This window comes from Nipponia nippon, unplaced genomic scaffold (genome assembly GCF_047370975.1).
Source record: "Nipponia nippon isolate SJK-2023a ecotype South Korea unplaced genomic scaffold, ASM4737097v1 scaffold_4, whole genome shotgun sequence".
Lineage (NCBI taxonomy): Eukaryota > Metazoa > Chordata > Aves > Pelecaniformes > Threskiornithidae > Nipponia > Nipponia nippon.
Genome location: NW_028262358.1, coordinates 93057918 through 93083800, shown reverse-complemented (window position 1 = coordinate 93083800; position 25883 = coordinate 93057918). Strand labels below are relative to the sequence as shown.

Sequence of the window (25883 nt, the reverse complement as noted above, 5' to 3'; positions counted from 1 at the left end):
AAGGTGGCCCAGTTTGAGCCATCTTGCTAAACTAAGTCATTCAACTAGTATCCTTAGGTGCCTTTTGTATCCAGACAAAAAATACACAAATTCAGAATACACAAGCAAGACTCCTGGTCTGCATCACCTTTGGAAAGGGTGTCTCTGTCTCTTTGTCCATTGAGTAGTGGAAAATGAATCCTAGGGCTATTGAACAGCAAGCTGAGTTAATTAAATTAAATGGAGAATACGACTGGAGAGTACTCCAGGGTTCCAATTAGTAACCTGAAGTGAAACTGTGCTCCTCTAACATTTCTACATGAGCTAAAAAACACTGATTAGTTTTTCTTATTAAGAATCGTGGTGTCAAATTTCTGAATGTGAAGTGTGCCAGCTTAAGACAGCAGTAGTTTTAGTTAATGTTGTTAGTCAATATAATCCCATCATCCCTCATATTAATGCATCTGTGAAAAGGGATATAAATTAAGCTCCTAGACATATGAAAATATAAGATACTATCCTCTTTAGGGCTATCGTTAAGAAAGCAAACTTTTGTTGTATCATTACTTTTAAATGTCAGAAGGACAGAGGTTTCAGGTCATAGTGAGTGTAGTTTATATCCCCTAAATTCACCACCAGCACAAACAGCTTCCTGACCTTTCTTGCCAAATCCTAATACAGGAAAGATCCTTTAAAAAGCTAGCTAATGCCTTTTCCCCATCAATTCAGGCAGAATCGATTAATCTCTCTCCTCTCTCAATTTTGAAGGTTTGAGATTCTATCATTTCAGACAATGCATTCTCTATTATCCTGTGTTTCTAAACAGTTATTTCTTTGTTCAAGCAGAAAAGATTTTAATACCTGGAAGCACATCTCTCTATCTTGTGGCTCTAAAGTGTATGGGTATTAGCTATAAATGTGTAACAATTAATGTTTTTTTCAGCAATTTTTAATTTTAATTAATAACTCCTTCAGTTACATTATATTCAAAGCTTTTATAGAATAAAACACTATCTGAATAGCAAGGATAAAACTGGCTGATGCAGAACAACACAGAAATACTGTGCATCTTATTTGAATAGCTAGATAACAGTCTAGCTGTTCTTTGGGTCAAATCTCCCAAATGTAAAGTTTTGTAGTAGTAGTAAACTTGAGCATGCTGAAGAAGTTAGTAACATGGGGAGAATGAAAGCAAATCTTGCCTTTCCTTTAACCAATGACAAGACTGTGTCTAAACCTTTTAAGGCAGAAGACTAATTTCATTCCTACAGTACATTTGTAATTGAATTACCTGTCAGAAAGCTGTGAATTAACATGCATGGAAAATACCATTAGTTAACCTTCAGTCTGGAGATTTTGTTGATTAACACTCCCAATAGGCTGCAAGAGGGAATTATGATTGATGCAAGTTCTAAATATAAGTATATAAAATAGCTTCTTCATTTCTAAATTGTTTAGCATTTTCAGGTGGATGTTATAACAAATGACTATGCATGATTAAACTAGTCTGCATATGAAATTATTCCAAACATCTTTCATGTTACTATCCTGGGAAGTGTGGTTGACTGCCATGCTCTCTAGTGGAAGTGCAGGCAAATATCAGGAATTTTTGTTCTGGGAACAAAATGGTCCCTGAATTTTGGGAACAAAGTTTTCTGGGACTTTTGACTTGTATCAGAATCAGACTTGTGAATTTGGCTTGCTATAGCATTTGGAGTTGGTATGTATTTCATGACTGAAGTCAGATTGCTAGTTGTTCTTTATGGAAGTTTGCTTTCATCAGTCATGGTCTTTATGAATTCATAATACACTCAAGCAATACTTTGTGCCTGTGTATGCTACAGATGTTACCATATATGAGTCCGGAACATTTCTTACGTCCTAAATGAAGCAGAGGGAAATTCTTCATGATTTAATGCAACTGATTGATAAATAAGAATCTGTGCTAAATACCTGGTGATTAATCAGCAGCATATGGGCTTGATCAGACAAAGAGGAACATTTGCTCACTTCATTAAAAATTATGCCCAATGATATCACTGCATCATTTTTCATTAAAGTCCTGTTTATGCAAAGATACCAAAGATACCTGGACTTCTTGGTGAAGTCAAGGGGGGAACTGTCATGCATGGTGGAGGTGAGCTGGAGGTTTCTGTTCTGGAGGATTTAGCAAGTTGGCTGCCATAAGATGTTTCACTTAAATCTGACTGAACAAAATCCGCCAAGTATATGAAAGACTAGACAACTACTTTTAAGGTAAATTTCTCTCTGTGTATCTGGATTTCAAACAAATTGTCCCTGCATTAGGAATATCACAGTTATCCCTTATTTTAAATTTGAAAATCACATCTTTAGTAAGAACTATATTTAGTATCTTAATAAATGTGTGGTATACCATAATATAATTATGTATGTGCCATGTTTTCATCTGGTTTACATGCGTTGCTTAATTGAATGCATAAGTTTAATTAAAATATTTTAAATAGGCCTATCAAAGAAAGAGGATAATGTAATAGGTTGTAACAGTGGACTTAAACCAGTCCCAACCTCTTTCACATATTATACCATGCTACTGAATGGCTTGTACCTCAAACTTATATATGCTTCTTGGGATTCAGGTATGTTCTCAGTACATTACTGAAGGAAAAGAACTTCTTTGGTTCTCTCTAACAAACCTGTTCATTCCCAGTTTCCAGAACAGCACATACAATTTGCATGTAGCTGTTATTCTTCCAGTACACTAGAACTTTAGCACTAGTGCACTTGAGCTTTGCATCAGGAAGAATGGTGGAGCAAAATGACAACGCATGATCAAGTGAGGAAGTGGTTGATGAGTTGGCAAGCAAAGGGTGCAGGGTGATGTAGGCAGGACCTCATAATCAACAAAACAGGGCAGGAAGAATCCCACCCCCAGTGTAAGCACATGAATAAGGAGGTGCTTGAGAGGAGAGCGTTTGGGGGAAGCTCTTATAAATTTTCTGGGAGATCAGTACAACTGGGTGGCTCTCTGAATGGCCTGTGCACTAATGCATGGGGAAAAAACGAGGAATTAGAGGTATGTTGTGCAGCTGCAGGGCTATGATCTCATCAGGATCACAGATACATGGTGGGATAGCTCACGTGACTGGAGTGCTGCAGCCTATGGAAGCATGGCAAGGAAAGGGTGTTGCCCTTTGTGTGAGAGAGCAGGGAGGTCTGCCAAGAAATGAGTGATGACCCAGCTGAGAGTTTATGGATTAGAGGGCCAACCAATGTCATGTTGTTGTGGGTGTCTGCTATGGACTTCCTGATCAGGAAGAAGAACTAGATGAAACCTTCCTCCAACAACTGGAAGAAGATTCACTTTCACAGGGTCTGGTTTGCATGGGGAGCTTGAGTCATCCTGATATCTGCTGGATGAGTGGGCACAAGCAATCCAGGAGGTTTCTGGAGCGCATTGATGACCAGAGGGAAAGTCTGGAGCAAGCACTCAGCAGAGGATGATCAGATCAGGGAACATCTAAACAAACTGGACATGTACAAGTCAATAGTACCTGACAAGATGCAGCCATGAGTACTAAATGAGCTGGTGCTGACCTGTTAGCTTCAGCTCAACCCCTGGGAAACTTACTTCTGGCCCGTTGTGATGACCTGGTAAGATAGTAATTAACCACTTTGAGCTGATAAATGAGCTTGTGGTGACCAATCCTCAGGCTTATCTTTAACAGATATCTGAACAGACTGGACATAAGCAGATCTTCAGGAATCTTGTTTCATTAAACCTCAGCTTTATTAGGTGACACATATGGAAACATTTGGTCATAAATCAGTCCTATTTTGTAGTAGGTGCTGTCTGTAAGCCAATTTTCCCTACATCTTTTCTGGTTTATCTGTAAGAACATGGGACTGGAAGGGACCTCTCTGGAGTCACTGAATGTAGTCTCTGCTATCACAAAGAACTGAATCACACTGATTTATTTGCAGGATCCATCTTCAACTTAATTGGTTGCTTTTGCTCTCGCCCACTTATTTTAGAAGGTTTTCCAAATCTAATTTCTTTGATGCTCTGAAAATTTCTTTGAGTTACAGGGTAAATTTATTCACAGGGAGTTTAAACACTGTTCACATTTGTCTCTGTGCCAATATTGGCATCTTATTTAGATAGGTTTTTCCTCACTTCTGTGTACTCCCTAGGGTATCATAGCAAGCAGTCATAGCTCAATGGTTTAACTAGCTGTTGTTTTGCTCAGTTACATATTACATCCTTTCTGTTTTGTTGGTCATCCTAGCAGCCCTTCTCTGCCAGTTTCCAGTTTGAATGAAACCTTGAATTCGTGTGACCAGTAGCGCAGACGAGGTCTCTTGCACAGTGTTATTAATTCTGCCCTAACCAACGCGTGGAAGAGTCAATTTGCTTTTTTCATAACCATAATACTTGGTTGTGCTGGTTGTGTAGCAGTTGGCCAAAATGGTCAAAAACTGTAACCATGTCAGAAGCTATGCCTTTGGAGGCATAGTTACAGCTGGATGGTTTCCTCAGTTCCCTGCATCTCCTTCAGAGTCCTTTCTCCTTGGATATTGAGCATGCATGAAGAGCTAGCTGATACCAGTGTGGACCACGGCACCGTGTTCTCTTCAGCACCCTGCTCCTGGCCTTTCCTCTGCAGGCTCTCCTTGCCACTTCAACCAGGAGGAAATCTGAGAAACTTAGGTCTTTTTTCTTTCCCCTTGCAGTTTTGATTAGTAATACTTGCTGAGAGGGAAGATCCAGTGAATCCAAATTAGCTTTCAGATGTAACTGTAGTTTCCAAATATCCTTAATTTTTTGTACTGAAAAGGAACTGTCTGCTAATTAATGACTTTGCTGTTCATTTCTTTCTTTTAAAAGGAATGAACTTATTAAAGTTGAGTTTGACCATGACTGAACATTTGCACTAGAAGTCTGAATGTCACTGTGAAACTGAAGGTGATACAGCTATCATGCAACATTAACTTTCTGGATCCACAGTTTTTGCCCAACTGCAACAATTCTGCCAGTTTGTCAGCAGGGATTAGAAGCACTCACTGCTATGTCTACGCCAGTCTCTGAGAAAATAACCCGATATTCCTTCTGCTGATGGTACTCTCATGCAAGGAGCTAACTAGAAATGAGGCCATTTAAATATTTTCTTTTCAAAGCATTTGGGGACTTTCCTAGTTACTGTGACAGTTCTGGAAACTCACGTTTCTGGAGGGAGAGTCTGCTGGCTTTATGTAAATGTAGGAGACACCCTAGCACAGGGTAGGGTCCCCGTCCTTAATGCTGTTGCACGTTTTTGTCCTGTTACTTACTGTGGAGGCAGCTTCTTCAAGCTCTTAAGGTGATGAGCTTGCAAACTCTAAGCCAGGCAGAGGCTCCCAGTGACTCAAGACCTCTCCCTTCCCCGCTTCTAGACTTGCCCAGAGACACTCTGCTTGGAGTTCATTGGGAAATGGTGAGTGCTAACTGGCTGCTTTTCTGTGCTTGTAACTCCCTCTTATTCAGTAATATTTGTACACATAGATCCCTCTTTCTTTTCAGAGTTTCATTTCATGCTGCTTATTATGCTATTCTTTTACATAAAACGCTCGATGTCTTTAGTGTGGAGCCAGATGAAGTAACTGGAGGTTTGCCATCTCATTGAGGACAAAGAGCAGCACTGATCTGCTGAAGATATCTCCAGGAGATGTAGCCAGAGAGCACTTTCTGGATTGGAAATAAATAGATTTTCTCCCATTGGTTTTCCAGCCTCCCACATAGTACATTGGAGCTAGTTTAATACGATTTATGGTGATGAGGGAGAATGGAGTAGAGAGAGTCTGAAGGGTCTTCTGACCTCTTCTCAGCCTTCCCAATAGTGCTGCCTGTTACCATCATAAATGTATGTATGTGACGTGACCTATGCAATAAAGTTGTTCAGTCCTTCCCCCACCCTCTGTTTAGACCCCCATCCTGACTAGGATGACATTCATCCTTGTCAGTTCACTAATTCACTTGAAATGCAGCAGTACTGCACCCCAGAGCCAGCTGAGCGAAGTTTAACGTCATGTCAAGGAAAACATAATACGCCAAGGCTTTTCATGCATTTCAGTTGATGAGACTGAGGTCTGTATTGAAACAAAGAAACTCACTCATTTCATGTTAATTACAAAATAATTAAAATCTGTATATTGAATTTGTGCTACAGTGTACAGGGTGTAGTTAAGATTCTTCACTCGCACCAAAAACCAAAATGTAAAATCTTTTAATTATTATTATAGATATTGTGGACAAAACTAGTGGAGGCAACAACAGAAGAACACTGCAGTTTATTCATCAATAAAAGCAAATCATCTGGAAAATGGGAGCAAATTCACGCATAGTTTCAAACTGGCTTTATCCCACACTCATGATCTGAACCTAGGAGAGGATCCTGAAAATGTGTTGAATATTACAGACTTTTTTGTACCTTGCATATGTTTGATCCCATGTTCCTTATACAAACCCGTGTAAGGGCAAGTTAACGTTATATAAAGAAAGGAATGAGCTATATAAATGTGCAGGGAAATATGCAGTACTGTAGCTTAGCATGAGAGGGATCTGTTTGGATATACTAGGCCAAATGGGATGTTCCTCATTTTTATAGCTCTCACTACCGGTATTCTGTATAAAAATAAATATTATTCTAATTGTGCAAGATACTATCAACCTAGATCCTTCTCTGGCAAAGGAGACATTGTCATGGACTTGGAAGCACAGTGGTTCCTCATTCTAGGATTTTGAGGGCCTTCAGGGTGTCATACTAGAAGACATAGTAGATTCATCTTGTATACTATATATGCTGCAGCACTGCCAAACAGATAGATGAAAAAAAAATCTTATTACTTGCATACCTCCTGCATGCCTAGCTGTATGCCATCAGGTGTTAATGATCACAGTGTTCTAGCAGTGTGCTTGTCTGGGTCTCTTTCTCAGTAGAAGTAGATGTTAGCAATATATGAAAGACTAGATCCCAGCGACTACAAATCTCCACAGCTCCACAAACAGCGGTGTGGCAATATCAGTCTGCATCACATTGAAAATCTGGTCCTTAATTGGCATTTTCAAAAGGGTGTTTCATGCTTTTGTGGCTAAATTCTGCCACGTGCAGCATTTCAGAACATCACTGTGGAAAGTCTGTTCCACGTTTCTCAGGCATAAAGCACTGCATAGTCAATTACATACCTGTAGCAGTACCAGAAATTATGAATTCTGCTCCGTGTATATTCACATATGAATCAGATCAGCCTTTCTTTTTGAAAATTTTAACTTCACATTATTACAGATTGTCACATTTCTAGAGTCTTGGACTAAGTTCTCATTTGCTATTCATCTTCCATATTATATCTGCTTCAAAGCCTGCATAGCTAAGCATTTGCAAATTTATAGATGGCTGCGGTTCTAATTTATCAGCTGGACTGTGGATCATCAGAATCCATACTTCAATATGATTTTTTTTAATCAACTGTCAAAGCCCCAGTGCAAAGGCGCTCATTGAAACAATACTCATTTCTGTTCATAATATGAACTGGCATGGCTTTGGGGAGATGATCCTGAAGTTGTCCTCTTTTCTGAACCTTTCTTTTAATTTTCATGATTTTTAATGTTCAAAAGGATGAGAGAGTTCCCAATTTATTTTTTAAATTATGTCTCTGAAAATTAAGCTTGACTGAAGAGTATTTCTTGACCTGAGTATTGCTTCCTCGTGACAACTTGTAGGTACTATAATTTTCAGGTACAATGTTTTTTCAGGGTGACTAGGCTGTACTTCACATAAGTATGAAATCCTTTATCTTCTATATAAACAGGAATCAATCCCTCGTTTCTAAGAAAGAAATATGAGATACTATAACTAAGCTACACCAATTAAAGTAATTCATTAATTTATAACACAATAATGTATTTCTTTTGTGATTAAATGTACAAATAACAGAAAGATTATCAGAAATAAGTGGTTCTTCTTTCTAATTTGAATAATTAAATCATACTGATTTTAATAGCTATTATTAGTTCAGAATCAAATTTCAAGCCTCACACTGTAACCTGCAAGATTAACTTTGCGGTTTTGAGTTACAGTTTAGTAAGCTGTAACTGAAAAACTGTGTAATATTTTTAAGCATATAAAGCCTCTCAACTTCCTAGGAACTAAATATCTGGTTTTTAACTTCAATGTGTAGCAACTGCATTTTATTATACTATTGTCTCTTACATTATAGTCCTCTGGTACTAGATGGCTTCCAAAGGCCGAAGTTTTTTAACCTATGTGATTTCTCACTTAATAATATATTGAGTGGAACAGAATTCTTTAAAGTTAGATAAAAATTTACTTGTTTCTTTTGTTGGCCCTTCTTCAAACATGTCTTCTGCTAGTGGGGACAATGCACAGTGTTCCCCAGGATGAAATTTATTGAATGACTTTCTGTTTCTGCAATCTCCTGTGGTCCCTTTTTTCAGCTTAGACTGGTGGGGGGATTTTGTTTGCTTCTAAGCAGTAGAGAGAATTACCTTAAACTGCTTCACCTTAAAGAAAAATCTGCTTTTCATTCTTCCCTGGAAACACTGGGCCAGTCTCTCCACCATCTTTTGTCACGCCAAAAAAATAAAATAATGAAGGTAATATAAGAGAGACTTCACTGTGGCTTGATTCTTCTCTTTTACCCAGCTATCTTCCACAGAAATCCAGGGTCATACTCTGTGCGTGACCCAGAGATTCCAATAGAGCAGGAAAACATAGATTTTATTTTTTTTTCTTGCACACTCTTTCTGGTTTAACTTCACAGGCTGTTAGAATTTAGAGTAAGGAAGGAGAGAGTTTTGCAGAGGCAGATCACACATCCAGCTCAGAGAGTCATCAAAACAGAAATGCTCTGAGTTAACAACCCAGTTTGACCTAGTGTTGAGGCCAGTTTCCTCTTCATGGAAAGAAAGGAGTTTTTGGTTCGAGGCACTATTACAGAGCTCAAGTTGCTGGGATTCGCTGCTGAACTGGGATCTCAAAATGTTTAAATAGTCACTCTGTATATTGACAGTGAACATCACCAAGGGATAGCCAGCAGAGCACAGTGGCCTGATTCTTTGTCGGAAGGTCTCTTTTCATGCTGTATGCTTTTGTCGTGTTGATGTTTGTACTAAGATGGATATTTGGGGAATTTGCAGGGGAATTGAGCATTTGTAGCGTATCTTCATATCAGCAAGCTTAGCTGTGCGTGAGGAGGGGAGAATAAATGGGGAGATGATTAATAGCTTTTTTTGTTGCACAATAGTAACAAGCATTAATGAGCAACCATCAGCAGTAAAGGGAAGGGAAGGATAGTGAGATACAGACTACGTGTGCAAGAACCAAATGGTTTCAATGAAGGATGAACGAGCACTCCCCACAGCCAGTGAAGGGCTGTGATGAGTGATTTGTACACAGGTTCGGGGAAGTACATAGCCTGTGCTGCACCACACAGGCTTTGTTGGAAAGAGAGATTCAAGCCCATGGCAGCACGTATGCTGAATCAGGATGTTAACGCTTGTTTGTATGTTGTTCTTCTGGCTGGCTGGACTGCTGCATTGTGTTGAGCACTTGCATGGAATTGTCAAGCACTTTTCCATTCCCATTAGCTTCAGCAATTAAACTCTTTAAGCACTTGTATTAACAAGCTAATTGACCACATGGCAATAGTGACCATCTGCTTTGATTTCCCAAATATTTTTAACAATTATTTATTTGTAATTTATAAATACAAGCTACTAAAATCAGTATTAGAACTAAGGTAGTATACTGCTTCAGCTTTTGTACAGCATGACTAAAACAGTAATGGAATTACAGTCTGGTATAAAAAAAGACTGTTATAAAGACCAGAAAACAACTTCTATGTTTATGACACTAATTATATTGCTGATAATTTGCCCATGTATGACTGTTTCTGTGTAGTCAAGGTTTCTGCTGCAAACAAGACATTTAGGGTCACTAAGTAGAGACTCATTTTCTTATATAATGTAATAAGCAGCATTTATTGTGCAGTTGCTTCAGTGGTTTATAGTTCTGTGTTTAAATACTGAGTGAGATTAATTGGTTGACATTGCAATGGAGATCTTCCCTCCCATAGCTATAATGGGAGCATCCATAATGTAGCCAGTGCTGCTGACAGACTGAAGACCTTCCATGAGTCTTACTATTAAAAATAAACAATAAAAGCCTTCACTGAATTCATAGCCATATGTTTGCTATGTTTTCAGAAGATTCCTTTTCATCATGGAATTTTCCATTGCAAAGTCTTTTTGTAAAAATAGGTTGTTTAAATTAACATTTTACTATGTGACTGGTGTTAATATTTGTTCAATCCAAAGAGCCTCTCACTATTAATAATGCGGAGAATGGCATATGCAATAGCATTATAAGAAGCAATATTTTTCAAAGCATAGAATGCTTTAAAATCATCAATGAAACTTACTGACTCCATAGTTGCTAATCAGACTCCTACTGCAAGAATAAAATGAGGTGAAATCAAGACCATCGACAGCAGGTACGAGATTCAATCAGCTTTTTGATGTAGGCTTTCCACATTTAGTATGCTCATTTGCATTGTGTGTTGCATCCCTAAGTACGTGTGTGTGTCCCTGGTACATTTGCTGTGCTCACGAAACATAAGTAATGGCTAAAAGTAATAAGTAATAACTAAAACATGGAGGGTTGATAAATTAATCAAACTCAATTCAACTTTATTATTTATTGAAATGAAAAGACCATGCATACAAGACATTTTGGAACAACTCAGTTAGTGGAGGGCCACAACTTAGCAGCCCACACTGCAGTCACCTCCCTCCTCCGCTGCATTACCATGATCTTCCCCTACCCAGAGTGTCCATCTGGCAGACTAAAGCCAATAGATAAGTACTGAGATCATATAGCAGCCTTTCTTCAGCAGGGCACCTTATTTAACATAGCTCTTATCTGCCTAGTTATCAGATTTCACAAAACTTATAGAACCTTGGTATCTTCAGCTCCTTCCCAATGGATCAGTTCTGCTTGAAACTCACCACCATGAGCCAGGAGGGCTATGAGTGATAGAAGCTGTAAGGATTGCATAAGGAACACAGGAAACAAAGCTAAAAGCCCAGAAATTTCATATCTGAGTCAAAAAATGAAGTTCACTACTTTTTGTCTTTTTTTTGAGTTGCAAGTTTATAAGCCAAAAAATAATTTCACTTTCAGAGGACAGTGTGATAAATAGCACTTGAAACTCTTTAACAAGTCTGTGCTCAAGACAGTGATACATTTTTACAAGCATTATTAAATATTTTATGATTAGTTAGAACAGTATGGTCTGTAAAACATAGCACAATGGTTACATTTTAAATCTGGGTTTAAAAAGCACACTAGTTCATCTTTTTATTTACAAGCTAGGCATTTGACTATTTTGTGTGCTTAACAAACTGATACCTTTATTCAGCTTCCCCCTAAAGGGGTAACCAATACTTGTCAATACAGAGAGGTCTTTTAAACGATTACACTACTCTTCAATTTTTTACACATACCAAAAGTTCAAGCTGATGGAAAACTTGTCAGTCTTCAGTGTAACTGTGTTGACTAGTAGTAGTGGTATGAGTGCTACTTTGCTTAAAATACAACAATTTAAAATTAAGAAATATGGATGTAAGACCAAACAGTCCAAGCCAAATTGTCTTGAAAGATAATACAATTTTAATATAGTGCAAAATGCAACTTGTGACTAATGCAAATTCCCTAGCAGGGTTAGCAAAGACTAAGAGCTTCATAGATGTGGACGATTGTGTTCTAGCTGTCATCAGATCTGAGAAATAATGAAACATCTTTTTAAAACTTCAGGATGGTAATAGTGTTCGTTCTTGCAACGAAAAGTATTTTGTGCAGCAAAAAGCCTGATCAAAACTTTTAGGCAAAGCCATAGGGGTAAAACCTCTCTAGGAACCTTTTCAGCATTGGGCAGCTTTAGGACTTGGTTGTCTCATCTGCGTTCCCAGCTGTCTGAGAAGTAGGGAGTATGTCTGCTTCTTTCTCAGTGCTTCTATAGGGGCATGGTTGACATACTCTGTATGTGTTTGTATGTATGCGTAGATAGATGCATGTGCAATAACATTCTCTCTTCTCGTTTCTGGCTATTAGTATAATGCTGTTAAGTTAGAAAGATATATGGTTTTGATTGATAGGTGTATATTTAGGTAGAATTCTGTAAAATTCTTCCTGATCTAAATGACCTTATGCTGGCAATAAACTATCACATTGTGAGCTGGTCAGAATTTAAGAAAGCTAAAAGAATATAGCTGAGGACTGGTTACCCAAACCATAGCACAGCATAAGAAACTCACATAGAAGTAGACAGTGGGAAGAAAAGGAAGGGATTTTTCCACAGCTCTGGCACTGGAGTACCATCATGCTGCCTCTGCTGGACATATGCCTGCTTCTGGATAATCCCTGCTGTAATATCTGAAAGTATTTGTCTATATTTTTGCAGTTTAATTCCCTTTTTCAATTGATATACTCACATAGTGCATACACATACAGCTATTCATATACAACAGTTTTATCCCAGCATATTATCTCATGTCAGTGACTTGCTAAGCCCAGACCAGGAGTCCTGCCTTTCAGGGCTCGTGAGGTTGGGCACGGCGCCACTAAGTGCAGCTCTGTGGCTTCTCACTCCAGAGCTAGTTTGTTTACAGGAAGCTGTTGGTCCCGGTGTTACTCCATGTCATCCTATCAAGAGAAGACATGAATAGTAACAGAATAGTAACCATATGGACTGTTTTCTTTGAACAAGTGCTGGAAGAGAGTATATAGTAATTTGGTTTGAGAGCGATCTTTTGCATTAGTCTGTGATTTTATGGTTAGTCACCGTGCCTCCAAATGACATAACTTACGAGTAATTGGAAGAGAAATTCAAGCACAGTGAAGTATAAGAGTTCAGCCAGAACAGTGAAGGTAGGTTTAAGTAAGTTCATCAATAAAATTTACTCAGATGTAGAAAGTCAGAAAACTACAATTTTAACAAAGTTTGGCTGGCTAAGCAATTCGCTGACTTTCACTCACTGAAATTGATAATGACCAGAAATGGAAGGATGACCAGCAAATTGGCTTGAAGAGCTGTCAGAATAAATTTAAAATCACCAAAACCCCTCAGGCTACAGTACTTCAACTGAAAAAAGAAGGGAAAAACTTAACAGTTCTGATTTCTTAAGTTTATGGTTGTTCCCTCTTCAGTTCTCGATATATTAGAATAAAATGTATTTTTATAAAAATTCACCTGATTAAAAATGTAGCCTAAAATGGAAATAAAAAAAAAATTGTATTTAAAAAATCTGGATAAGGTGACTGAAAAATAGCAGGATTATTGCTTGCATATATGAATAAAATACTACTAAAATGAGTTCTATTGTTTACATGTGAAGGTTTTCAATGACATAAAGCGCTAAATTGAAATTTATGTAATATAAAGAATACTTACTAAAGAAAACTTCCACAAAATTTATGTGAAAAGAATATGAAGAGTGTGAAGCTAAGTGCTGAAAGATAGGAAATGCTAGAACCAAGCCTGCCTGTGTAAGCCTGGCCTTTTTCTGTGTAGGCATACTCATTTAATTAGTCTCACATTTCTCTCAATGGAAATTGCCTCAGTCAGTGCATGATATGGGCCTGTTCCAGGGATAAATGAAGACAGTGCACCTAGAGCCGTTCATCTTTAAAACTCAAATTCTCTTTGTTACAGAAGCCAAAACTTCTTTAGAGAATGAGGGGGGAATTGTAGGAAGAGAAAGGACGGTCTTCTGGCTCAGCTACGTAATGACTGCTCTGGGAAATTAATCTCTTCAGGTCTCTGCCCCATAGCTTTTATGTGATGATTGACAAGTCACTTTGAACGTGTCTTCATTGGTGATCATATGCTGCCTGTTGCATGTGAGTTTATTCTGGCTTGATGCTGTGGATTCAATCCCCTCATCATGTGGAAAGTTTGGAGCAAAACCCATACGTGGTTCTTTAACATTCTGGTTTGTTTAGCCCAGTTACATAGTAAAAGATTGCACAGTTATATGATTGCTGGGTTCACCATGCAAAACAGGGTGAATGGCACATGAAGAAGCAGCGTGCTTTCTCTGCAAAAGCGAGGGGATAGTGAGTGTTTTGTTGCTAAAAAAGATAAATTGACTATCTCATGGGAGGGTCATAATATAATAAATACTTGTGATAGTATGTTGGAAAGGCTTGCGTTCGGTCTCAGGAATTTTTAGGAACCATTTTGTCTTCAGAAAGAGTGATGAAAAGAATCTATTCCCCAAGTTTTCTTATTCTTTTCCTACTTCAGTACCACCATGAACCAGTCTCTTTCCTTCCAGGGATTATTGTCCATCTCACTTCTCGTTTGCACTCCAGTCAGATGACTTTGTCTTGGGTCATGCCTGATGGCCAACAGAGAAGATGCAGCCTCCCTGCATCCTGGATAATCCAGCTAACTTTCCCAGCTCCAGAGTAGCCAAGAGAAGCAATTCCTGGGAAATACTGACTTTCTGCCTCTAGCCTTGAGGTGAAATAGTAATATTCAGGAAATGTACAATCTGTTTAGCAATAGGAGCTGTGAGTGAGAGCAATGCTGCTTTGTAATGGAAAGTCTCCTGGTATTTTAACTGTTGATCTCTTTGAAGTCTCTTAACATGAGAGTTATGACTTAAAGATGTTGTTTTACCGAATGTACAGATATTCAAAGGAACAGAAAACAGTTTGTGCCGAATAGAAGGATCACCTCATTGGCATCTTTCAGTCAGGCACCAGCCACAAGTACTTCTCAAAGTGAAATGAATTTACTTATTTATTTATTATGTGACAGTACAATATGGATATTTTTTCCTTTTAATTCCTTCAAAAGGACCGGACAATCTGTCATGGTATTTCAGCTGAAACTTAGAATAAGTAAAAGAAGAAATTCATCCTTGGGCAGAAACCAGGCATGGAAAATTCCTATCTAAATTTTTAATCTTTGACAAATTTGAAGAATAGATGTAACTAACGGGAAAGCCAGTAAGATTATAACTGGCTGTCATTTTGCATCTAAACTCTCCACAGTGTAAACATCCACCACAAGACTTGAAGTAAACTGGCAGTCCTGCTTTGATTCTGATTATCCCAGTCACTGCAGCTCCAAACCAAACACCAAAACTGTTTCATGAACTAGTGCATTTCTCAGTTTCATTAAAGAGAGAAACATTTTGAACATGTATTTGCTTTTTTGGGGGGAAATAGAGGGCAATAGTCCCCAAATTATTATCATGGAGGCAAGATATATGAAAACAGTTAAGCTAAGCTGCTTTAAAAATTTAATTTATCCTTTTTACCCCCAAACAGTATATGGAAACTTCTGGTTCTGAGGTCATTTATGTACAAAACCAAGGTGAAGCCAGCGTAATTAATGTTCTAATTATTCATTATCTAAAGATAATCCATCATAATAAACTGCTTTATATGTCTGTCAGAGAGGGAGGGAGATGGAGTCTTTAATCCCTTCAGAACATCTGTACATGAAAAATGTACTGTGGAGCATTGCTTGTGCATTTTTAATTCTCTAATTATGCTTCCGCTTTCAAAGAAACTGTCACGTTACCAGCAGCCTTTCTTAACGATTTGAAAAAGGCTGAAAAATAATTTTAATCGTTTTTTCATTTAATTATTGCAGTTGATTAAGATGAAATGTCATTCATAAACTTTTAGTATAAAAGAACATTACACTAACATTTTTAACAGGCAGTACATGTTATTTTTAGAGTGAAGAAATGTAGGAAAATGGTTTTAGTCATGGCTCAGACCTCAGAGTAGCTCTCACTTGCTTTATCTTCATCTCAGTTTCTCTTTTTAAAAATGTTTTCTGTATTTTCTGTTAGTCCTGTCCTCCCACTCTTCCATTTAGCCTTTCAGATTTTCCTTCTTCATTCCCTATTTTGTGGCTATTGCCTGTTGCTAGTATTTACTTTTGTAAAGGAGCAGCGAGCAATCTATTTCATGTCAATGATGTAGCCTTTTTACACGAAGAGCAGTCAGATCACAGGTATTCAGTACGTCGTGCTTTGGAGGGGAAAAAGCAATACAGCATGTTGGAACAGGGAGAATAATACGTTATTGCTGAATGTTATACGAAGAAAGAAAAACTGGTGAATTCATCTGTCTTGCTACTGAAGAAAGTTTCTTCCATTCAGTGGTGAGCATAAAAAACTCCACATTCTCGTAGTTGTTATACACACACCTCCCAGTACCTATTTTCTTGATACAAATTTAACATTTACATGCTTGCTATCTTTGGTACACTACAACTTAATATATACATGGCTCTTTGCAGTCCAGTTTGGGCCAACTGAGCTGTTTGCCCTTTGATTCCCATTAGCCTGTCCACATCAGCATTAATAGCAATACTTAAACCTTAGCAGCACCCCTGCAGTAACTTAACTGCTTTCGTGGCGGTTTCATTTTATGATTCATGTGATGAGTTGGCTTCAGGCTGATAGTGCCATGGAGATGCACAGGCAGATGCACGGGCTCCTGCATACAGAGGCAATTGCTCTGCTTGTTTCAGAGAATATAAATTAACTTGCTGAAATGTTCTTGGAAAATAGTTAAAATCTGCTCATCTTTTGTAATATTCAGACTTAGATTCTGAATTCTTATTCTTTCATTTCCTGGAGAGATGCTAGTGTTACAAGTTTAAAAAATAGAGAACTGTCAGAGCTGTGAAACTTGCACAGTTCACTGGTCAGTGTCTTACTGAGAAAGGCATTTTCACAAAACAGATTCTGATATTATATTCCAACATGGATATTTCCTGATCTTCCAGAGTAGGATGTTAACCAGTTAAGCTCCCCGAGGAGACTTCTGTAATGAAGTCTTCCCCAACCCTTACCTCAGTGAGAGCTTACACATTGAACACAAATGAGGCTGGGACTTTGTCATTCCAGAGGCAGTATCTGTGTACCGAGTAGCGCTTTTTTACAAGGAATATTGTCAAAAACAGATATAATTTACAAGAGTTACTGAATTTCAACTATCTTAATACACCACTGGGACTCTAATATGGTGACTTTACAGGAGGAGCAAGGTTTTTTCTGATTCTAATAGCCATTTCATTGGTTTAATATATGATCAATGTGCATGTTAGATCAATATGTAATTCCAGTTGGTACAGTCTGTACAAAATTATTATTTCATTGAATCAACTAACTTCTTTATGGTCTAAAAAAGTCTCTTGACTTACTAGAGAGAATTTTATTATGGGATATGTGTTTGTCCTTTGGTTTGAAAAGCACCATGTTTGAATTAATTTATGAAATACCATAAATTGTACAGTAATTAATCTTGCAGCAAATGTTATATATCATGTGTAAATATAGCTATATATTCTAAGACTGGCAGAGCAATTTGTGGATAGGTAATTTAGAGTTTGGATTTATTAATTATATATCATATAATACTAATGACAGGACTTTTAGTTTATTTTTAGAAATGTAATGTTCCTCATTATAATGGAGCGCGCATCTTCCCTTTGGTCCACAACTACTACATGTTTAGGAGGTTATTAGTATTCATGAGCTACCTCATTGCAAAAGGGTGCCATAGGGGCTAGGAATTAGTACATGATTCTGCATTCAGCAGAAGAGAAAGGAAGCTTACTAGCTCGTGCTGGTGAAGGCCAGGGATTCTGTCGAAAGATTCAAGTTACTGCAACTCTGTGTAAAGAACTTATAGTAAAATATCATCTATACAGCAAGGAATACAAGGGATTCTTTATTTACTCATGGCTTGCATTATTGGAAAAATGGATGGAGTAGAAATGAATGATCATGAAAATAAACACCCGAAGTATTTTTTTATAAATCATCACTAAGTCTAAGAGAATGAAGGAAATAATACTGTAATTTTAGCAATGGCTAATCACTTAAGATTTTTTCCCTAAAAGGATATACTTCGAGATATCTTATGGGTGAGTTTATGGGCAAAGTTTGTTCTAGCTTCCTGTGTCTTACTATCTTTCCTTTTCAGGTGATATGTACTATTGGCAGGTATTTTATGTAGTTACTGAGAAACACTGAGTGTCTATCTATATACTAATTTTCTCAATCCAAATAATTTGTCCAGTATAATTTTATGCATCTTGAATATATGTATTAGATATCTGTATGTAGAAAGATATACAATGATTTGTTTCATTTCTATATAGTTGTGCATGCTATAGTTTAATATAAGCAAGTATAACCCACAGTGTCCTTGTAGCGTGCTCATTTTACAGAATTTGCGTCAGGGTTAATTTTTATGGCAGCTTGTAACTCAAACTACTCTTTGAATAAGTGTTCTATCTTAATCGTCCATTCTTCGTTCCCACAGCTGCAAGTACAACTTTCAGGTAGCGGCAGCTTGCAAAACTGAAAGTGCTGCTTTCTTTCACAGCTCTGATGGCTGACATGTAAATACAGTCTTGATTTTGCCTTGTTTGGTACAGATACCACTTTAGATAGGATCCGTCTCAACTGCGTAAGTTTCAGCAGGAAAATGTAAGCGTTTTTCCCTTGGTAAAGGGAGCGGTGGCTTCCCAGCAGATGCAGGAGCTGGGGGGTAGTGGGTGACCCCTGTGCTGAAGGACAACTCCAGGGACCCCGGGCTGGGGTGGCTCTGCTCCTGCTGGGGTGAAAGGGGTTTGGGTGTTAGTGATTTACTTCAATTAAAAAAAAAAAAATCAAGAGACATTTTTTCCATGCTAAATTTCTGTGAAGTAAAACAGAGGCATAGATTGTCTGTAACTATTCTTAATATACACATTTATGATGTTGTTATGCCAATAATTAGAAATAGCATAAGATTTTTGCTGAACTAGTCATTGAAAGAATGGGTAAAGATGGTAAAATAATTTTAAATATAAATGTAGTGAATTATTTCATTTAGAAATGTTACTCTTAGTTATCCTGCTACTGAAAACTGTATTTACTTATTGTGTTATGAAAACTAGGCTTGAATCAACAACATAACTTAATAATTTACCAATTTTAGCCACAGGCCTGCAAAAACTTGCATCTGCATTTAAATGAATGTGTCAATAATCCCAGCAAGTCCAGTAAAGGAAAATAAAATTTTAGGTATGTTATTATCAGAAGGGTTAAGTGCAAAAGGATATATGTAAATTCATGCAGGTCTTTTGCTTCTTTGTGCTTCATAAATTAAACTCTAACCATATTGAAGAAAGGAACAGTGTGAGCTAGGTGCTATTTCTCCAAGTGATAGCCAGTAATGGAATGGAAAAATATTGTGTTCTAAGGGTACTCAATTAGATGGTACAAGAAGACTGAATTTTAAATACCCGTTGTTTTGATACTGTTCCAATTAATGTCAAATAATAAACTAGCCCAGGGATTAGATGAACGCAAGGGAATCTTAATCTGTTTTCTTAGTTATGACAAGGGGAAGTATTGGACAGCTGTAGAATGTGTTCCTTGGTCCTATCCCATTAAGCCTGTTTCTAGCAAACTAATAGCTATTTTGTACTAGAAGCACACTAGAACATATTCCCTAGGAAAGTAGGACTTGATATTTGCAAGGTAAAAAGAAGTACAAGATTAATCTGAATTCCAAATATCTCAATCTTTTCTTTATTACAGTGAATCTTCTAGGTCCCTCTACCTGTCACAAAGAATGAAAATTGAAATTTATGTGGGTCTTTGAAAAAGCAATTTATCTATTATTCAGAAAATACTCATAGTCCTGGGATTAGGGAATTAATACATCAAAAATGGGATTTTCCTAAAGTTACGATACTATCAATTCTTATTTCTCAGTTGATGGACATAATTGTCACCTAAACTCTTATTAAATAATGTGAGAGTAGAGCATTTCAGCTCCATTGTGAAAAAAAGTGAAGACTGGCATAAAAACATCATAAGATTAGTATTTATTAAATTCATAAACACTTGAAATTCAGTAGAGCAAAGTCAATAGTATGATAAACAATTGTTTCTTTAATTGCCCAGCAGATTTTGTAGCCCATTAAACTCTGTTGCTGTAAATGATACATTTATAGTCTAGTATGTCAGCAAAGTACATGTCAATATAGCTCAAATGTCAACAGATGCTCTCAAAATAAGTATTTTCAGTTTCTTCCCTTTCTCTTACTAAAGTATTGATGCACAAACTCAAGAGTTCCAGAATTGACAACAACTCCATGGCTCAAAATGGGAACAAAATGACTACAGAAAGCTTTGAGTAGGGGGCATCATCAGCATCACAGAAATAGTCACTGAAATCCAATTCCAAGTGCTGGTGGAAAGGAAATATCCATGTGAAAAGGAATTATCCATGTCTAATCAAAGTAGAAAGTAGGACCTCTGAGAATGAGGTTTGTGTGATTCTGCTCCCTCCGAGTATCGGACAGTACTTTTGGTCTGCCCTCTGCTTGAAATGGCAAAGTGTCTCCTCCTCCAGAGAAACAAACCAGTCAATGACGTTGCCTTCTAGCACCCTATGGGCATGAGCGTGGGGCCTTGTTTCCTCAGTGGAGGAGGAAAAGGGACTCGGCATCAGAAACTGGCTGATGTAGGAGTGATGTTGGCAAGCCCTGGTATACTGAATTAGGGATCAAAGTTTCTGTTTGAATACAGGGATTGTGTGACAGTACTCGAAGCTAATGATGCAGGTTGATTGCACATTCAAATGGTATTATCACGTTGATCTCTAGTTTTAAGGTTTTCATGATAAATGCACAAGTTAGTAACATCACTTCTTGAAGAGAAAACTTTTCCTAAGATTCTCTGGCCATAGCCAGAATTATGTGCTAGAGCTATGGACCCATATCCAGCCCCAAAATTAAGAAGGATAAACTTCACTAAGTCTTCTCAAATTGTAGAAAAATATTTTTATCAGAAGTTTCAGCATGAATTTTGTGATGTTCATCACTGCTTTTTTAAATTAATTTGCTATTCGAAGAATAATGACTCCTATGTGGCAATCCCAATTCATGTTTTTTCATGCTACAGTGTTTGTGGAGAGGTAAAGACAGAAATCTGTGTTACTTGAAACAAAAGTAGCTGCCAGGTTAGATATTTTGTAAAGTCGAGGTTATTGCATTCTGTGAACAACAATAAAAATGTCATTATTTAGGGATCATTGCAACTTTGAAAAGCAGCAGTATATGTAGCCTATTAAGTAAACACCCGTACTACATTATATATTAAAGCCAAGAAATTAATATTTATGTCTGTCAAGAAACTCGGTCTCTATTTTGAAAATGGGAAACATTTTAGGGCATTTTTTCTCAATTTGATATTATTTGTAAGTGAACAGAACTAGTTTGCCTTACACAAAACCTTTTCCTTGATACTTGCATATTTATGGAAGATGGTCTTTTTTGAGTTTTTTTTTTTTTTTAAATGACCAAAAAGTGCCATTAAAATTCTTCCTAGAATGATTGAATATATATGTGTGTGTGTGTGTGTATGTGTGTGTGCTCACATGCATGTGAGGGACTGTGTGCGGGGGGAGATCTGCAATAAAATACAAAGGAATTTTATGTGGAAACATCAAAATACATATGTTGTTCTATTTTTGCCATGCAAACCCGAAAGACAGTCACTAAAGTGGCAGTGGAATAGGAGGGAACAAGAGAGAACCTATTTTAAACTCAGTGTGCCTCAGGTGGTCCACCAAAACGTGTTCTTAAGTGCATCACAGCACCTTGTTCTGTGTGAAGGTGGTAGCTGGTTTTTTATCTGAACTTAACAGGAGCAGATCATATGTGCTGAACATAGCTCAGTGCCTGTGCAGAGATTGATAATGACCTGTCTATTAAGCATTGTCTGTTCCAGGACTTTACTTTTCGAGCTGCTTCTTCAAAAAATATTGTCTATTTTTATCTGCTCTTACCTATGGTCACACATTAGTAAATCTTGGTAACTGTCAGTAAAACATAATTTAGGTATACATTATTTTATACTTTCCTGGATCTGCCTTTGGACAGGACTGATTGAAGCTTTAGCAGGGCCCAGATCCATAGAAGTCACAGAATGTCAGTTCTTCTCCCATGGACCCCGTCATTTCTCTCTGGCAAGATTTCCTATCTGTCTGAAACTTGCCATGACATAAAGAAGCTTGCGCCTCTAACCCCTCTCTTTCTTATTTTAGCAGGGGCGGGGTGGGAGCAGGCCATCACATCTGCTGGGAAGGGAACCTGCTGGGAGGGGCAGCAGGACTGTCGCTCAACAAATAAATTCAAAATTTGACTTCAAAATACAGAATTACTGAAAAAAAAACCCCTGAAATTAGTATGTTGCCAGTAGGTCTACTAATCAGCAATACAAGATCAAGGAATTTCCCACGTACTAGGCTGATTTAACAACTATGCCTGAAGTGACTCAGGCTGCAGCTTAAATTTCTGGGTCTCTGCAGAGTGATAGCTAACTTCGTATTGCCATTAGAGCTAGGGCATCGCTTGGTTGTAGCAGTGTTAGCACTGTGTATTAGCATGTCCTGTGTGTACTGGAGATTGTTCTCTAGAGCGTGTTTCTGAATACTTTATCCAGCCTCTATGTGCAGGAACAGAAAACGGATTTTTATAGAAACGTTCAAATGCAATGCGATAGCTAAAGAAAATCAAACAGAACTGACAGAGCAATTCATCTTTCTGTCAATCAGTGAAAGTTCTAGTGGGTTATTAGTTTTTTCTGCCTCAAAATTATTTGGCTTCATACTGTGATTATTGCATTTACCTTTAAAGTGAGAGAGTGAAGACCTAAAAAATACTACATGTTATATTATCTCTTTTTGTGAAGTATGAAAATATAGAAGATGATATCTTCATATCTATTAGGCCTTAAGGCTTTGGTGAACAGTGCCGATAAGATACATGTATTAACCTACATATATTCTCTTGGCCCGTATTCCTTTTCTTTGGTCATAAAATTGCTGGTTTATTGCTTTCTGTATCCTAGGGATATAGACAGGACGTCTCCACATGACTTTTAAATGTTGCCTGTCTCTCTTTCTGTCACTCTGAAAAACATGGGAAAGTGTTCATTTTAGTCATTTCCCTCGAAGAAGTGAAGAACAAATTATAATACTGGAAGTATATACTCTGAGAAGCATCAAATTAACCTTTTATTTGTGAACCAAATAAATGAAAATGTATCAAGACTTAAAATTAATTTACTAATTAAAAAAAAAGGCTTTTGGAAATGCTGTTACACAGACAAATTAACATGTTTGTTTTTACTTTGTAACTGTAGTACATTTACTCCTAAAATGCAAGGCAGACGGATGGGGACTTCAGGGAGAATCACTAAGAGCACAAGTGTGAGCGGAGAGATGTATAAGCTGGAGCACAATGACGGGAGTCAGTCGGACACGGCTGTCGGCACGGTTGGAACAGGTGGGAAGAAAAGGCGTTCCAGCCTTAGTGCCAAAGTGGTTGCCATAGTGTCTCGAAGGAGCAGAAGCACATCTCAACTTAGCCAAACAGGTGAGTGAGACACACGCTCTTCGGAAACAGGACTCTCACCAAACGTGGTTTGCCATTATTTCATCTGTGGCATCTGTGTTACATGTATAGGGATATAGACCACTCAGGAGAGAATATTTTCCAGCTGTGAATAAATTTCTGAGATATTAATTGTCTTTGATCATTAGGCATCTGCAAGAAACAATATATAAATGCCTTTTAGAATATGTACCATAACAACTTTCTGTCCTGATCAATGAAAAATGTTTTTATCTCTTGGAAACCTTGTTTACAGGTAGGCAAGGAAATGCGAAGAGACATATGTGGGTATCAACAGTGGATAGTGGTTTGGCTCAGAGCAGCTTTTTATGTATAGGAAATTTCCTCTAGCAGAAGAGTTGAGTACGAATGGGGGAACTGAAATCTGAGCAAATGAATGAAAGTTACATAACTCGGATAAAAGTTTGTACCTGTAGTGGCAAAAAACATGTTTTTAAAATCTACCTTTGATTTCTTAGTCAAGAGTATATCCAATATTTTTTCATTATAAACAACACTGGCAAATTGGGGTCAGTGATTTCAGATAAATTAGACGACAGCATGATGCTTCATGAGGAACATAAGACTTCCAACTCTTTATTGCAACTCCAGAAATCTTAAAAGCTTCGTATCTGCATAGCCTGAAGGAACAAAAGCTCATACAGAAAGATACAAAAGGGAAAAAAAATGTTTTAAAGTCCCTGTTCTGCTCCTATTGAACCCCAGTGAAGACTTTTGCTCTTGTCTTCAGTGGGAGCAGGACCTGACCCTAAGGGTTCTTTCTTACTAAAAGAAGGAAAAAAGAAAGAGGAAAAGCTTCAGCCTAGCATAGAATGCACACATATTGCAGCACTCCTCTCACATAGTCAGGGTAATCTAAACTAAGGTAAGTAACAATGTTGTTTATTTGTAACATCAAATATCTCACCCTTTTCCCTTGGTTTTCTTTTATTGCCAGATGGGCAGTAGAAGTGATTCTTTCAAAACGTAAAGCTTGGTCAGCTTTAGCAAAAAGATTGTAATACTTTTCTACACTACTCATTTATGATTTTTAAGCCAGAAAGCGCATAATCATGCAGTTGGACCAAATGATAGATGTAGTAGGCGTATGTGAAACCCAGAATTGTAATTCATATTGTGTCGCTCAAAAATGCACTCTGCATGAATATTAGACTAGAATATAGATAGTTGTATACAGTAAGATGTTATTTCAGATGCATCAGAATCAATGACATGCTCTTAAGGTAATAAAAAGTGGTACTGTATTATAGAAAGGATTTTAGGTTGATGTTTTACTCCACTTACTACAAAGAACAAAATATTTTAAGCATTTTGCAGAATGTTTTTGTGATTTGATGTGGCGTTCCTTTCTAGCTCCTAAATCTCATTGAAACATGAATTGCTGTGACAGAGCAAATCTTTGCTCCATCTTACTCAGTAGTCCAGCTCTGACCAGGAACCAGGGCTGTATGCCTAAGAGAAAGGCACAGGGAGCTACCAAACATAGGATGATTTGCCTTCATGAGCCCTAACTCACTCTTCTCAGTGAAGTTATTTACTAACTTAAAATCTAAACTGTGATTTCCAAACCCTTCTCAGCATTATCTGTTTAAAACTCAGATGTTCTCATTCTTCATAGAAAGATACTATAGCTCTCCGAATTTTGCTTGTTGTAATTTTCAAAACAATAGGAATTTTGCAAGGAATGGAGCACCTAAAGTTATAATGAAACTCAAACAGCAAATCAAATATGAAAACTATGATTATGTATTATTCATGATTGTAAAACAGCCTTGAGAATGATATTTACTTTGCCTTGCTGTAGCTCAGGCAAACAGTGCTATCTGTGGTATCAGCAGAGCAAATAAAATGTGGCATGTTTTGTCAGTCACTATTTTTTTAGTTAAATTATGTCAAAAATCAGTGAGTTGAATTAATGCATTTTTTTAGAACAATATACACATGAGACTTGATAGGTTTTCCAAAGAAAATCCATTGTTGGAGACTAAATACTCATGCCCTAAATCAGGGACCCACTTTCCTTCCTGTAGTGTACAAGAGGGCAGGAGAAATCTAAAAAGCTCCAATTCATTTTAATGTCTTGCGCCTAAGTAACTTCATAATGTCTCCACTATTAAGAATTAAAAAAAAAAAAAAAATCTGTTTTGACAATATAATATAAACAAGGTCTTTAAAATTGATTATGTGAAAATCAGTTCTAATAGCCAAATTCTGAAGTTTTAAAACTGGTATGGAGGTACATGGGCCCCCAAAAAGTGGTGCCAGGTATTAATTTCTTCTGCTACAGATCTTCAGTAACTGAGGGTGTGCTCTTGACACAGAGCATGTATTTTAAAGGAAGTATCAAAAATACAGAA

At 37.4% G+C, this 25883-nt stretch overlaps 1 protein-coding gene across 40 annotated transcripts in view; it reads left to right on the top strand.

The window, feature by feature from the left end:
* Positions 1–25883, top strand: part of RIMS1 (regulating synaptic membrane exocytosis 1) — a 344078-nt gene that overhangs the window by 274818 nt on the left and 43377 nt on the right. For 29 of the 40 annotated variants that reach the window (XM_087773380.1, XM_087773413.1, XM_087773415.1 and 26 more), the window contains one exon: positions 23255–23487. The exons of the other annotated variants lie outside the window; for them this stretch is intronic. In XM_087773380.1, coding sequence (XP_087629506.1) covers positions 23255–23487 — 233 coding nt within the window. The remainder of the gene's footprint in view (positions 1–23254; positions 23488–25883) is intronic. 40 annotated transcript variants of the gene reach the window in all.